This window comes from Colossoma macropomum, unplaced genomic scaffold (assembly GCF_904425465.1).
Source record: "Colossoma macropomum unplaced genomic scaffold, Colossoma_macropomum, whole genome shotgun sequence".
NCBI lineage: Eukaryota > Metazoa > Chordata > Actinopteri > Characiformes > Serrasalmidae > Colossoma > Colossoma macropomum.
In genome coordinates this window covers 15,401,168-15,417,394 of record NW_023494799.1, presented here as the reverse complement: position 1 = coordinate 15,417,394, position 16,227 = coordinate 15,401,168, and the positions used below count along the sequence as shown (strand labels likewise).

The 16,227-nt window shown below is 39.0% G+C and overlaps 1 protein-coding gene across 1 annotated transcript in view; it reads left to right on the top strand.

The window, feature by feature from the left end:
- The window catches only part of diaph3 (diaphanous-related formin 3), a 433,509-nt gene that overhangs the window by 125,761 nt on the left and 291,521 nt on the right, over nt 1-16,227 (top strand). The window contains exons 6-9 of the mRNA XM_036586844.1: nt 811-885; nt 1,057-1,126; nt 10,259-10,395; nt 12,377-12,482. Coding sequence (XP_036442737.1) covers nt 811-885; nt 1,057-1,126; nt 10,259-10,395; nt 12,377-12,482 — 388 coding nt within the window. The remainder of the gene's footprint in view (nt 1-810; nt 886-1,056; nt 1,127-10,258; nt 10,396-12,376; nt 12,483-16,227) is intronic.

Sequence of the window (16,227 nt, the reverse complement as noted above, 5' to 3'; positions counted from 1 at the left end):
TGCCCCTGTTATAGATTATTCTGTTTTTATATAATATTAAGAAAAAGAATAAATATTTGTAATGGCAGTGTTATTGAATTTATTGAATATTTGTTGTAGTGCTAACTGTAAATAAAATTATGAGCAATTGTTATTCAAAAAAGGTCATAACAAGCAGCAATAATGACCAGGTTTAATTGGTTTAGTAAAACTCAAAGAAGGCAAGTAAAAGTATTAAAATGTTAGTGGAACAAACAAAAGTGTCTCTTTTCTTAATGTAAGTTAGTGTTTATTATGTTATGCATATCTTTGCAAAACTGATACTCAATCAGGCTTGTTGAAGTTTCTCTTTTGAATGGCTTTGAACATGTCTGGTCTCTTTTCACAACTTTACTACATTTTTTACACTTGTTTTTGGAATTTTCAATATATGTATAATCTATAACCATTTTGTTACTAGAAGACAGTATTTCATTTGACCGATTAATTTAACTCAACACGTGTTTTCTAAAGCAGCATCTTTCAGAATGTTAATGAAATTATGAGCCACACGTTGGATGGTGGCTTTTCATTGTAGTGCTGGAGATCTCTGGTTTGAACATAATATGCATATGCATTTGAACTAGTGTCCCAACAATGGAAGTAAAACTGGAGATTACATGAAAGCTTTCTGCTTAATTGGACTAAAAGTATTGATTGATTGATCAATCAAGTTACAATATTGCTGAAATGGTTTATATGGTATTTCCATAATACACTAACAAATGAGAGCGGTGTCCCAGGACTACTTTAGAGCACCGTATAATGTATTTTTATGTTGTTTGTTTCCAGCTGGGTGCAGAGTTTCGGTCATGAGGGATTGGGTCTTCTGCTGGATATACTGGAGAGACTCCTACTCAAAAAACAGTAAGACTACATTACCAAGAAGTCACTTGCAGAGTGCCAAATTGAGCAGTCTGTTGCCTATCGTGTGCATTTATAAAGGACAAAGCAATTTCAGTGCAATTCTCACGCTTGCATTTTACATACTTTGTCTTTTCTTTACTTGCTGAGTGCACCTTTCTCTCTTGTTTCCAGCCAGGATAAGGTTGATAAGAAGAGTCAGCACAAAGTCATCCAGTGCCTGAAGGCTTTCATGAACAACAAGGTAATACCGTCAGTGAACAGCAGGTTCGCTCTGTAACAGCCTCCCTCTGTAGGACAATCTACCCCTCACATATTGGCTAGGCTGTTTTTAAAGTCATCTGAAGTCATTTAAAATCCAACAGGCAGCACTTTCAAGGCTTGCACTGAACAGTACTTGAGTACATCTTTTTTGTAAGTATTACACAATCATATTTCTTTCTTTATGGACAAGGTTTAAATTAAGGTGATAACAGCCATAGTATAAACTAAATTATTCATATTTTATGCGTGGCTCAAGTTTCCGTTATTTACTGCTAGAATGTCTGGCATACATACGTAATTGATCTGCTAAGATTGGTTAAGAAAATAAAACAAGAAAAAAAAAATTTGGTTTATTAAAGGCTGACATTTTTTCTTAACTTCTAGCAAAGTTTGGCTCGGCTTACACTGTTATTTTCTTAGCCACTCGATATATGAAGTGTGGTCTTAAAAGAAGAGTTGGGCAAAAAATCTCAGTTAAAGTTTTCCACTTACCCCACATGTAGATGATCAGCCAGTTCATGTTTTGTGCCCAAAAATTACTGTTGTAGTTTATCACTGGAGCTGCACATGTAATGTAAGGCCAATAGAAGTCAATAGTCACCCAAATATCTTATGAAAATACATGCCTAAAATTTTCTCAACCCTCACTCAAACCTCATCTTGATCTTTATTAGGGTCACACAGTCTTATGGTTGTGGTTTAGGACACAATATGACAGTGAGATATAAAAACAAACAAAACTTTTTTCTGTAGCTGAATGCTGAGGGCAGCCGCTTTAGACAACAGGTGTTGTGCCGAATTCTTGTCCAGGCGCACACACACCACCAGGCATGTGCATTCGGTATGAATACACATACTGTCACACCCCTAGTTGCTAACAAACACTAGAAGTCAAGTCACCCAAATCTTTTCTGTAAACACATCCCGCTTAAACCACATCCAACACTTCATTACAGTCATGCAGACTTGCTGATGTGGTTGAAAGCACAGTATGACTTAGTGTGAACTATGAAAATGAACAAAACTTTACCATGTAACTAAATGCTAGCTAAGGCTATCGTATGTTCATGATTTTTGTTGTTTCTATTTATAAATGTATATCTACGGTTCGATAATTCAAGATTAATGGTTATTAATAGATGGAAACCACAAAAATCACTAATTGTAGAACTGCAGCAGCTTCATAACTCCTGACCCTGATCAGCTGTGAGGTGTTTGAACAGTAAGCGAGAGTTGAGGAAGGCAGCTATCATAGTAAATAAAAAGAGAAGGGTTCTTGTTTAACACAAGTTGAAATTAAGCTAACGAAATGAAACTTTTTTCCTTTCCACAGCTTGCAGTATTTTTGCTTCTGTGAGGTGATTCAGCACAAAGCCTTACAAATTTTTCTGTCTTCTCTGCTTCTAACTAAAAAAAAATCACAGCCTGAGTTGAACTATAGCCCTATTTGAACAGAATTAGTTTTACCTGGGGTTGTGGTGTAATTTGAGTGATTACTGACAAGGTCTGTGATTTGAATCCACTGTGAATCTCTCATTTTTGTAGTTTTTACAAGTCTGCCGAGTAATGATTCAGGAGTGAATTACCTCCTGTAATTCGCCAGACTCAGAGCTTCTCAGTAATAGTAGTCTTGTTCGAATCGACATCTCAGTAATGTAATAACAAAACCGAGTAATAGAAAACGGACAAAGCTGAAGTTGGCTCCCTATTTGCCAGCTTCTTGTTTGAATTTTCCCATTGCTGCTGCATCATTTAAGATGAAACTAGAAAATTCGAACAAGAAGCTGGTAAATAGGGAGCCACCTTCAGCTTTGTAGAAAGCAGTGCCTCCTTTTATATTCTTTTTTTGTGTCCTGAAGACAAGGCTATCAGCTAAAATGGAGCTTGATTTGACCCTTGCTTAAGTTCATGACAGGACTACTGAAATCCACATTTTTGGTAATGGCTGAATTACAAGGAGGAGGGAAATGAAATATCTCGCAAACACCTCTTGCAAGGCTATACACCGACCAGGCATAACATTATGACCATATCTTTGTTTCTATGCTCATTGTCCGTTTTATCAGCTCCACTTACTATGTAGATGCACTTTGTAGTTCTACGGGGACCCCCATGGACCCTCACAGAGCAGGTACTATTTGGTGGATCAGACACAGCAGTGGGGTCCTGACCACTGAAGAACGGGATAAAAGGGGGCTAACAAAGTATGCAGAGAACCAGATGGACTACAGTCTGTAATTGTAGAACTGCAAAGTGCACCTATACAGTAAGTGGAGCTGATAAAATGGACAATGAGCGTAGAAACAAGGAGGTGATCATAATGTTATGCCTGATCGGTGTATATCATTCATCGTGTTGTTCAGTAGAGAGGCGTCTGTCGCATAATGCTGTGGTAAACGTTTAACAGATGATGTTTTGGTCCAGGTAATTTGGGAAAATTACAGAGATCCATTGTCCTGTATGAATCAGCCAGTCAAATCACACACTTAAGACATTCCTAGACCTCCTCTGGTAAAACTAATCCCACTTGAATAGGGCTTTTTACCACACAAATTAGTTAACATTCATGACTTTCCCCGTAGAGTGCAAATGACCCACACTACAGGCTGTACCAACTAAAGTTACCTCAGGGGGAAGTATACAACACTATGTGGAGCAAGCTGTAACTGGCACTACTGTCTATTCAAAACATATGAAAGAAACCTAACCTTACGCCTTTGGAGGTTTTTGTTGCTTTTTTCCTGTTGTACCAAGCTGTGATGTCCAAACCACAGTGTGAACCATGACTTCTATGTACCGTTACACTCCTGTTAGGACCAGAGTTTAGATACCCGTTAAGTCTTGGCTGATCGTTTACATTTGTGGTAGGTAGAAAAATATGTAAATCAAATTGTTTTTGAAGTACTCCTTTAAGTATGCATTAATAATATAGAGATATGCTGGAAGGTATTGCAGAATTGAGAGAACTTGTCCTTTTTGATGTAGAGTAGATTTGTGCTGTTGATTTCCACATGCAGAGAACACCATATACCGTATACCAATTTCATCAGTCATTCACAGGGTTACTTATGAATGATCTGCTTTTTAGTTCATAAACAGTAGCTCACTAATTGTAGCTGCCATTTTTAAATATCATATATATGGGTGAATATATGAAGTTAAAAAAGTAATTAAAAATATTGCAGAATTCAGTCATTCTGTTTTGCCTTACAGTGCTTTGCATGTACTTTTCCTACAAGAATGTCTTTAAAAAGTACATTTTAGAACAAACCTTCACTCAAAACTATCAAAAAACAGTCAGGTAAGGTATTTGCAATTATTATGTGTGCTGTGTTTCTGTGAGGTACCTTATATCTGCCTCACTCTGGTTCTTGTCACCACTGCTGTGTACAGTTCTGACTCTGCAAGTTTCTCTAAGCGGCACATTTTACATCAAACCACTCTTAATGACCCTGTTCACATCTTACTGCTTGAACTATGCAGGAAAATCTGTGGAATTCCCCTTTAAATCTGCTTTCCTCAGACTAAGCTAAGATTTGGTTATTATGGTAAGTATTAAAAATGCACAAACCAAAGACTTTAGGAGGTAATGTACACTGTGTGGTGAAGATAAACACATTGCAGGAAGTCTTATCAGAGGACAGATTTCAGAATCAATTTCTTCATGTTTCAGAGCTGCTTCTAATTTGGAGAAAGTCCAGAGTAATCTAAACCCTAACGTCTCTTCATCATTCTACGGCATTAGCCTCCAAAGATGCTCAGTCTATCCTCTCCTTCATCTGTCTGGCAGTCCACTTATGTGCCTCAGCCCTCATCAAGCCCGCATTAGCTCTCCTCTGGTTCAGCGGTCTCTCTGCTCCCTGCCCGACGCCCGTAGCCGCAGCTGCTTTCGTATGGCCGGAGCCGATAAGAGGCGAGCTCCATAGGAAGGAGCCCTCGCCTGGCCGGCTCTGTGAACTCGGGAGGGGGTTCCTGGATACGGGTGCTGCAGAGGTCTGGGGGGGCTTTTAATGATTTGGCCACCCCTGTTAGAGCAGGCTGATAGAAGTGGGTCTCCAGTGGCTCTTCTGATGTGCTGGAGATGGCCCGCGGTCTGAGGAGTGTCTCTCTCACTCTCTCTCTCTCTCTCTCTCTCTCTAGCTCTCTCCCTTGCTCTCTTTCTCCCACACATACACATATTCTCACATGTGAAGCACACAGAGAGATCACAATTACTTGTGTGTGTTCCATCACAGTGTGGTCAAAACACTTGAAAAGGATTGATTGGGTGGTGGACATCACTGACCAGAGTAAACATGGTTCATATGGTGCTGAGTGAGAGATGAGCAGGTAGAAATGACCATGCAGAGATCTTTTGACATCCAAAAAAAAGTCTTCTGTGACTTCTGTGTTAGTAAACTATGTCTGATTTAAGGTAATTGATAGATCCTGTCTTGAAAAAAATCCTGGTGGTAAATTACATCAGTACGCTCCATTAGGTTATGCATCATATATATAAAAGAGGAAAAGAAATATTATAAGCCCTTTTCCTGCTTTCTAATGAAAATCTGCAGAAAGTCCTAGCCACTCTTTCTCTACAGTTATTCTTCAGAGAAATCTCTCTCTCTTACTCTTTCTTTCCCTCTCCCCTCTCTCTCCCCTTCATTCCTCCTTTCCCTCTCCCCCACTCTCTTCCTTTCCCTCTGCCCCCCCACTCACCCTCTGTACTTTCTCTTCTCTTTCTCTCCCTCTCTGCTTTCTCTTTCTTGCTTTCTTTCTCTGTCTTTCTCTTTCTCCTTATCTTTCTTTCTCCCTTCCCCCCGACTCTTTCTGTCTCTCCTTATTCCTTTCTATCTCTCTCTTCCCTCTCTCTCCTTGTCTTTCTCACTATCTCTCTGTGTCCCTCTCTTTGCACTGTGTCTATTTCTCTGTTTCTCTCCCTCACTCTCTCTCCCTCTTTTTGACCCCATCTCTCTCCTCCTCACTCTCTCCCTCTTTCTGCCTCTCTCTCTGCTTTCTCATCCCCCTCTCTGTCAAATTCTCTTTCTTCCTCTCTCTCCCTTTCTTTGCCCCTTCTCTATCGGTCTCTGTCTCCCCCTCTCTCTCCCCCCCTCCTCTCTCTCTCTCTCTCTCTCTCTCTCTCTCTCTCTCTCTCTCTGTCTCTCTCTCTCTCTCAGCCTGCAAGGTCTTGTGTAATCAGGTGGGGAAGAGTGTTATTTACCCACAGACCTGTCGCCTCTCCAGACCTCTCCTGCCGCCCTGCGGCATCCTGGGACACATTCCACCCACGGTGCCTGCCAGCCAGGTGTTCCTGCCCAGCTGGCACCCGCTTCAGCAGAATGAAGACAGCAAAGCAGCATAAATATGCTTACAGACATTTCCGCACATAAACACTCTGCAACATCTCTATCCCCACAGTGCTCCAAGGCTGAAAGAATGTTTTCATACTTAAATCTGGAGGAAAAATGGAAAAAAAAGAGAAACATCTGTTCAGAAAGAAAACATATAGTTCTACAAGCCATTAATTTCTTCAGTAATGAGCCTTATAACAGAGTTTAGATTTGACTTTGAATCCTCTCGATGCACAACCTCCTATATATAAATATCTATACGCTGTTACGTGGAAACCTCATTAACAGCTGAATCATTGTCAGTAATTTGGCTGGTTTGTGGTTTTGCACATCTGGTGAGTGCTGACATGGTGTGTCATGGTTGTCCAGAGATTATATACTGAGTACTGGTAGTTCTGAGGTGTTGTGTATGGAAAAATTAAATGCTAGATTTACTTAAAGGTGTTATGTCAAGTGTCCACAGGAGTAATATTTACTTAATTAGCATAAATTACACTAAAGTGATCTGATTGCATTCTAATTAACTGGCAGTTTTATGTATTATTCGTACATTTAACTTTTTATAGTTATGCTCATCTAATGACAGTAGAAAAAGCAATAGAAGATAGTAAGTTAAAGTGAGATCAGTTTAGTTTAGCTGAGTTGTTACTGTGCTACACAGCTGTCTTAAAAACATGCTCAGCAGCAGGGTTCGTGGTAACTCGCTCTTACAGCTCACAACAAGGCTAGGCACTCAACCAAAGAGGCTGTTTACACCTTGCATTAATGTGTTGAGTCTAGATTCCATCTGGATATACAGTACTCTGAAAAAGTCAGACCACCCTTCATTTAATCTGCAGTCAAAATGTCCAAGAAGTACAAGTTATTTATTTTTCAGCATCAGGAAAAAAGCTGAAAACATTTATTTCATAGAAAATTACACAGAAGCCTCAACAACTAAATATAATAGCTTTTTTCAGTATTTCATATGCACTCTTCGCCCTTATTACAGCTTCTATTCTTTTTGAGAGACTTGCTTTCAGTTTTGTAAAGAAATCTGCAGGGATATTTTTCATGACTGGAGGAAGGGTACCACCCACATTTACTCACTGCATTTGTTGTCAGACAGAAATGTGCTGCGAGTCCGTGTTCATGTAAATGAAAGGGCTGTTAGAAGGAGAAGAAGGGCTGTTAGTGTAGACCGCATGAACCGTTAATGCGACTTGTGGACAAACAGCAAACAAATGAAGCTTTTTTCGTCTCTGCAAAAGACAAAAGACGTCATCTCTGCGATTGTGAATGTTAGGTGCTCATATGCGTCCCTGATCACCTCCAAAGGTGGATCAATCGGATCACGATTTGTCTCCAAAACCCTGTTCACACTTGTACTTAGCACTGTCCAGTTATGATTGGATCTCCCGTGAGGCATGTTGATGCTAAGTGTGAACAGGGTCTTAGAAGTTGGTTGCATTTTCTGTTTTTTTATGATCCAAATCATCCCAAACACATGCAGTGATGTAGGAGTCTGGTCTCTGAGGCCAGTCCCTTGTTCAAAGAACTCCAGCAGCTTTTCTGTTTGATTTGCACTTTTTTGTCTATTTCCTTTTCACAATAACATCTTCTTGTCAGATACACATCCTTTCAGATCCATAACACTGAGTTGTCCTGTCACAGTGGAAGGATGGACAGAAACCTGTGGATTTTTTCAGATCGGAAGCAAAAATGGGGCTTCAGCTTCTCCTATCTCTCAAAGGAAAAAAAAAAGCTGCTGGAGGTCTCTGAACAAGGGACTGGCTACCTCAGAAACCAGACCCCAACATCACTAAATGTGTTTAGGATTATTTAGATGTTTAGATTTAGATTTCTGAGTCAGACGTGTTCATAGTTTTGGTGGTACAAATCAGACATATGAAGAGTTCAGTGCTTCTAAAAGCTCCATAACAAAGTTTCTACATTAAATCATTATGAATGCACTGCCTGAGACATTGTTTTATGATAGTTTAGAGAAAGTTTGGTCCAAAACATTTTATAAAAATCTATTCATTGTGGAGTGGAGTAAGATGTGTGGTGCTATAAGGCAAAATAGCCCCCACCCAAAGATTGCAACGTGTTTACTAGTCTTTTTAAATAGCAAATAAAATGGCTATATTTGTGTTGTAGACTTTGCATCCTCTAGTTTCTGTTACCACAACTGTAACAATATTTGAGTCGGCAAATTTCTTTAAAATGGACATTTCACATCAAACCACTTTGATTGACTTTGATTACGTCTCAATGATTGAATTGTGCAGAAACTTTGAAAAATAGGTGTAGCAGCCACCAGCCATTTATTTTGAGTGAGGTAACTGCATACATAATTCATCTTAGTTAGAGTGAACAGAAATCAATTTAGCATCAGAATTTTCTCTGAAGCGTTACGAGTGCCGACCGAAAAAAGTTGGACATTAGAAAGAGCAGCATTAACAAGTAATTCCTCCTCTGGTGTCGGCGCAGTCGCCGTCATTAGACTAACCCTACTGTGTTCTCTTTGACTCCACGCCTCTCTCTAAGGGCTCCCAACCGCTCTTGTCGTTCCAGACCCCCAAGGCTCTTCTGTCCTACGTCTACGTGTCGAATTCATGCACCTCCATGCTTCCCTCTTTCTCCCTTTTTCTTTTTCTTTCATTTGAACATTTACATATCCCTGATCGCATTCACACTGTTGTCATTATTCCAAGGACAGAGCACCAAGCAGCGCTGCGCACGGGCCCAGCTCGCGTCCTTGGGCTTCTCAGCCTCTGAAGTGCCACCACTAATTTAAAACTTTAGGGAGATCTCTGCTCCATATTCATATTCCTAACTAAAAAAGTTCAACACGACGTTCGCTGTGTCTTCCAGTAGATGTTAAAAGGGCACAGTCATGTTTCTGATATTTAAATGGCGAAAATGATCGCTTGCAGTCTGTGCCATGACACAACGCTGCCACTAACAACACAGCCGTTGTAGAGAGAAGAAACAAAAACATAGTGAAAACTAAATGTCTTGATATATGCTGCTGGATTTTGCAAGCACCTTAACATCAGCCTTCCATCTGCACCTGTATGTTTGAGGGCCAACTCTGAAACAATGGAAACACCTAGGCACTTTGTTTTCACTAGTTTTTTCCACTTTGCTTTGCTGCTGTACAAAGCCACCGTTTTATATCGTCCACCAAACATGCAAATTCCGTTCAAAACTGCATTTTTCAGACATAATGTTGGGAGTAATTCGGGACAAAGGTGGTGAACTTTTTTTTGTGTTTAATTTGCCGAGCAAATTCACTTAACTAGAGTCATTATGTTCTATTAAACCTACCTGAACTTTATGCAAATATCGACAAAAGAGCTTTTCTTTTCGAGTTCACTTCCAGCATTCCATGAGGACAAAGACACTCCATAGATGAATAGATTCAGTTTAATTCAGCATCAACACAATAAAGAGTAGGGTTGTGGCTTGGTGGACAACCATACAGAAGCTTAAAAGCCTCAGCATCATCACCCCAACAATCATTCAGTGAACGTTTTGCTCTGTGAAGGACAATGTGAAGCGTTTTATGAAACTACAGTTTAATTATAGATTTTCATTGTGTGCTGAGGGTTAAGACAGCTGAAGCAGAAGAGAAGTCTTAAAAAGAAGATTCTGAGGCTGTAGTTGAAGTAGGCAAGCAGATCCTTTTTAAAAAAAATGTTTTTTTCTTTTTTTCTGGTTCTTGTAGTTCTTATTGATGGGTGAGGGTGCTGCTAAGGTGACTGACGGCTAATGTAGATATTGCTTTATGTTGTCAGTATGGGCTGGAGCGGATCCTCGGGGAAGAGAAGAGTCTGGCACTGCTGGCCCGAGCGATGGATCCTTGTCAGCCTGCCATGATGACAGACGTCGTCAAACTGCTCTCTGCCATCTGTATTGTGGGAGAGGAGAACACGTACGTCCCCATGCTACTTTTTTTCATGATCTTCGCTTCCAAAGGAGCCCAAAGCTTATTCTAAGTTAACATCTTTTCTGTGAACATATGATCAATAACTGCATTTTTTAAAATTAAAGGGGCCACAAAAGGTTCTTTGGAGCAATGACCTGTAAAAACTGCTTTTGGTACTTTTCAATGGATGGTTCATTAAAGAGCGAATAGCTTTAAGGATTAAAGATCCTCTGCATAATGTAAATGGTTTCTATTAAACATGGTCTTAAAATCTCATTTCCTGAGCCACATTCGAAGCCAAAACTTAATTTCTTAACTAGAACTAGGCTGATCGGCTTGGCAAGTAGCAAGCTCCCTTATTATTATTCAGTGTTAAGCTTTGAATTTGAGTATTTACTGGAGAATTCACTGTAAAGTGGAATATACAAAGTAAAGAATTTATTACTTAAATGTCTTACAAACTTCAAATGTCTGTTTTTTAGTTAGTCTTAATAGTGTTAAACCCAGTTTGGGAAGACTAATGTATGCCACTGTTAGCTTGGTGCTAACATAACACGATATCATAAAGGCGTCAAAAATTTGATTAAGAAAAAAGCTACTTTTAAGATGAACGTTTCTGCATTAAACGGTGCTACATTATAATATGTTTATGATTTTATGACAAAGATGTTAAAATATTCATGAAATGACTAATATATAATGATGAGTGCCTAAAAGTCATTCAGTCTCTGGCCCAAGATTAGTTGACAGTGATAACCTAGTCTTAATCCACAATTCTTGGTGGAATAATTGTTTATTGCGATTATTATAAATGTAATTATTTGTTGAACATTTCTCATAATGTATTTTTTATGTTGTTTTAACGGCAATAAGCCACTCAAACCTGTGCATTAGTGATTTTATCATGGGTAAGGAGGTAAGCACTGACTCTTGCGATGTATTGCTTTGTCCTAGAACTGTACGTCTAAGCTAAGTGTATGTAAATCCAAACTGATAGGAACAACATTTCATGCTGCCTTTGTAAAATACCAAAAAATTAAGAACTTTGCTTAATACAGCCAGAGAGTGAAAATTTTAGAAGTTATTACAAATACAAATAATTTTTCAAAATGTCTGCAGTAGGTAAGATGTAATCAGTCATTTAGAGTGCTCCGTTCTAGAAAAATTGTTCACAGTGTGTGTATGTATAATCACACGTGTGGGTTCACTGGTGGTTTTGGATAGTAAATTAAACGGCTATGTTTTCATTGTAGACATTCCATCCCCTGGTTCCTGTCACCACTACTGTAAAGAAATCTGAATCAGTAAATTGCTCGGCAATGCACCATTTCTCCTGAAACCTCTCTGAGTGACTTTGCTTACATCTGAACCACTGAATTATAAATACATTTTATAAAAATCAGTGCAATCCTTCTTTAACATTGTTTAATTTTTTTCTACTCTTTGTTATAAGCACAGTGTTCTCTGATGTTCTCTCCTGAATAGCTAAGAAATGTTGATTATATCAACTTCATCTTTTATGTTTGATCTTGCTGTATCTGTTCTTTATCTATCTGTATTCTTTATAGCCTTTATGTAGTCTTTTATTTAGAGATCATGTCTCATCCTCAGTGTACAGTTAGCACAACAATTGACCGAAGGTTCATTACCAGTGTCTTAACAAAACACTCTCTCTGTGAATATCACCACTGTAGCCTTGCCAAGTAAACACAGCCAAGATGAAAAAAATGTCATGTTAGTTTTCGATGCACTCATACTGAGAAAGTGGGGAAAAAGAAGTGCAAGAAATGCAAACCCAGCATAACCCTTCACTGAAACTGTAAAAACGAATCAAAGCTGTGAGCATAGTGTCAGGAAGGGCAGCGGAAAGGAGAGGCACCTCTGACTGGAGAATAAGCTGAACGATAGGAAATAGCTAAAGACGAATGTACTGCATTTAGTTTTGGCCTTTTGTGCACTGATGCGTTTGATATTTCTCCATGTTTAGGTTGGAGAAGGTCCTTGAAGCCATCACAAGCGCGGGGGAGAGGTTGGAGATGAGTCGCTTCAGTCCCATAGTCCAGGGCCTCGCTGACCGCTCCGTCCAGCTTCAGGTAATAGTTTACCCCAAACGAGTGCCAGCATGCCCCCTGGCTTCTGCTGAGAGCAATGAAACTTTGCTCTCACCGCAAATCCTTCAATTTAAAACCAAACAAACTGAAAAAGGCCCACTCAATTCACACATATATTTTTTACATTTCACAGCTGCATCCATGAAATTAATAATAAAGGCTGGATACAGTCATATACCATAGCTATGGTGGTCAAATGGCACATTTGGTTGAATTTCTGAGTCAAAGTACATATTTTACAAAGTACACCTTTAGGGAGAATACACGTCTGCACATTATATTGCAAAATTACTGGTTAACATGTTTAACATAAAACATAAAATGTGACCTGTGCAAAAGTTATGAGACATATTTTGTTTTTGTTTTGTTTTTTTTCCCAATACATTAAACTCATCTCAATACTAGAAATTGTGTGCTACAAATTGCAAAAAGATTCCATATTTAAGTTTGTTCCCTGTATTTTCACATTTGACCAGTGGTACTTCAACCTTTTTATATGACTGCATGTGCATTCTCATAAATTTTATTATTATTATTTCTTTTTTACTGAATAGCACAATATGCTTCTACTCTGTACGAGTATCTAAAATTATTCCCATGTGTATTTCATTCTGTAGGGGTTTAACACAAAGACTTCAAGGTGGCGTTAATTAATATTTCTGAGTGGGTGGACTGACTCTGGTGTTTGGAGTACTGTTCACAGAGCGAAATTCCCTGTGGAATAACACAGTCAGAACATATAGATCTGATCCATTATGGAGCTAGTGGTCATGTTGCTGAAATGAAACACAGTAATGAATTTGCAGGTCCCAGAGCATATCTGGTAGGGATGTGTATTGATACTACAGTATTCTGTTAACAACATTTAATTTTTACACGGCTTTAAAGTATGGCAGTCTTAGTTGCGTTTAAGATGCAGTACATATTTATTGCTTTATTGCTAGAACACAAGTTCCAAGGATGCGTTGTTAGTGACATGATTGAGAAGGCAGGAATAATATGATCGTAACTACTCTTTCTGCCATTAGCTAGAACTAAAAACAGTGAAAGGATACTTCTCAGTTTTATCTCAACAAGCATTAGCTCATCTACTGAGGAGGAAAAGCTTAGTGTAGAAAATAAAGGAGTCATCGTCATCCACCATTGCACCACTGCAGCTCTAGTTCTCTGGTTCTCTGGTACAGTAACTAAAACATTTCTCCTAATTTTTTGTTTTTTTGTAAATCAGGCATTTTTGGTTTGTTATACTGTTTTTTTAATGTGCTAGCACCAGGGCACCAGTTTACCATCTTAGTTAGATGTGAAGCACCTAATGACTTGTTAACTAACTCTCTTATACTCACATTTAGCAGGCTGAACATTCTCCACAAGGGGGCACCATTAGCAGTGAAATAACTTGTGATGTTCATCAGAGTGTAGCTTTGCATCAGTGACACATCTGTCACTGTGTGTATTATGTTTAGGCGAAAAAGCCTTTTTCCCTGCAGTTACCTGAATATATGTTCATCTCTTTCAGATACTAGAATATCAGGATTCACATCCCTAAACTCTGAAATTTTTTCAGTTTTTCTTTGTTTTTGCCTGGCAGAACAGAATGAGCAGTAGTTAGATAGTTGAATAACCACTGCTTTGGATCTTTACCAGTAAGCTGGTCACAGCAGTTACTTGATTAAATGTGATTGTGAAATAAACATTGATTAGTTGCCAGTTTAGCTGATGTTAATGTAAACTTTCTCCTACTGGTCTCTTACAATATGAAACAGAGCCTGATGGACAGAGCTCTTGTTTAGCTGGCATCTTACTTCAGAGTTGGTTTTGCACAGTAGTGGATATAAAGCCTAACGGTAGACTGGTGCTAGTTCTGTGCTGTGTGCCCTGTGTATGATAGGAATGGTCAATGTGTAGGCCAAGTAAAGAGCTGTATTGAAGAAATGTATGTGAGTTTTGCTCTTATTTATTATTTGCAGGGCTGCATAGTCTGTGTCATGCTCTATGTGTCATGCTCTGTCTGAAATGTCTGACTTATGTGACATAAGCAAGCTGGTGGGGTGCCTTTTCACTGTCACTCATATCTGAAGGCTGTCTGATGCCACTCGTGCGTGTGTGTGTGTATGTGTGTCTCCATGTTTGTATGTGTGTGTGTATGAGAGAGAGGAATAGTTAAGAACTTTGTAAGGCTGCTCAATGGGTATTTCGACTACTGTTTGACCTTTAGCATGGTGGCCCCTCTGAGCACAGCAGGGCTGTCAGGCCCCCCGAGAGTGTGTGTGAAGGAAGAGAGAGAGAGAGAGAGAGAGACACACACACACACACCTCTCATTAGCATTCATTTCTGTCTGGCTGTTTTTTGTCACACTTGTGTGTGCATATACTTGTTTTTGTACATTTTCAGGACAAAAATCACAGCAGAAAAACAGAGGAAAAACAGGGCTGAAGTATCAGGACCACCTAAATGGTCCTTGTTAGGGTGCACAGATCGTGAATTTAAGACCAATATAGAAATAATATTGTTTGCTCTTAAATGGACCAAACTGCTGTTTTAAATACTTAAATGAAAAATCAGTTCTCTTCAGTGAATGGTTTATCAACATGTTACTTGTCTGAGAAATATATTTTCACAGTTTCTTGACCTAACATAAGCTAGAGTAGTTAGCTTAGTTGGCAGAAAAATTGCACCATAGCTGTCCATACTATCTCTGCCTTCTCAGTCATGTCCCCAACAATGCGTCCATGGCAGCGCACTCACATTTAGGCATTCGTGTTTTGTCACATTTTGCAGTCCTGTTAACACATAAAATCTGCATTTCCCTGAATTGTTAGCCTGTTTATTTTCTCCATCTTCCCGTAATGAAATGTAATGTATACCTGAGTAGTGATTTCCGTTCTTGAATATGGGCACTTTGAATGGTTAACGAAGTACTTGAGTTCCAGTGCCTGCTTACACTTAAGCTGGCACTGTACTTCACATGAAAACAATATATTTTGTCAGTAATTCATTAAAGGATTTACATGCTCTTAGGTAATCAGACAATGGGAAAACTCTCGTCAGTTATAAATAGGATTTCTGCTTTGCAACCCAACAGTAAACTCACAGAATAAGGCGTGATATAAATGTAACAAAACTTAAATGCAGCTGTTGTTGTTGTTGTTTTTTTTAACAGGAAGTCACTTTACTGTAATATATGAATAAATATGCATCATCACAAAGTTGAAGAATATTCACATCTCGCCAACGCTCTCTTAAATGTGGCTTCCTGTTTCTGGGACAGTGCTCTGGTTCTGCACAAGCGCAGACTGAAAAACAAAAGAAATCAGAGTAACTCTATACATGTGCTGAAAACCCCAGTTACTGTACTAAGATCCAGCTTTCTTTGGATGTCTTGAAATCCGATAAGAAATCAGAGAATGCTGTTTCCGTGTCCACTTCAATAATCAGATAACTGCCGAAATCCAATAATGATCGTATTATTGGTGTGCTTGTAAGTGTGTACATTATGCATGTTTTGTTTAATTATATAGATTTAGAAATAGATGCAGAAATTCCTATTACATACAGGTACTTTTGTATATATCATACATGCGGGGCATATGCGTGACCCCATGTAATGACATTGTGTGTCTGTGAGTGAGTGATGGTGTTCAGGCCGTGGTTTCTATGTGCCTGTCAGGGTAGAGTGGAGCAGTGCTGCAACGTGTTGTATTAACAGAGTTGCTACATTGTTAAGAC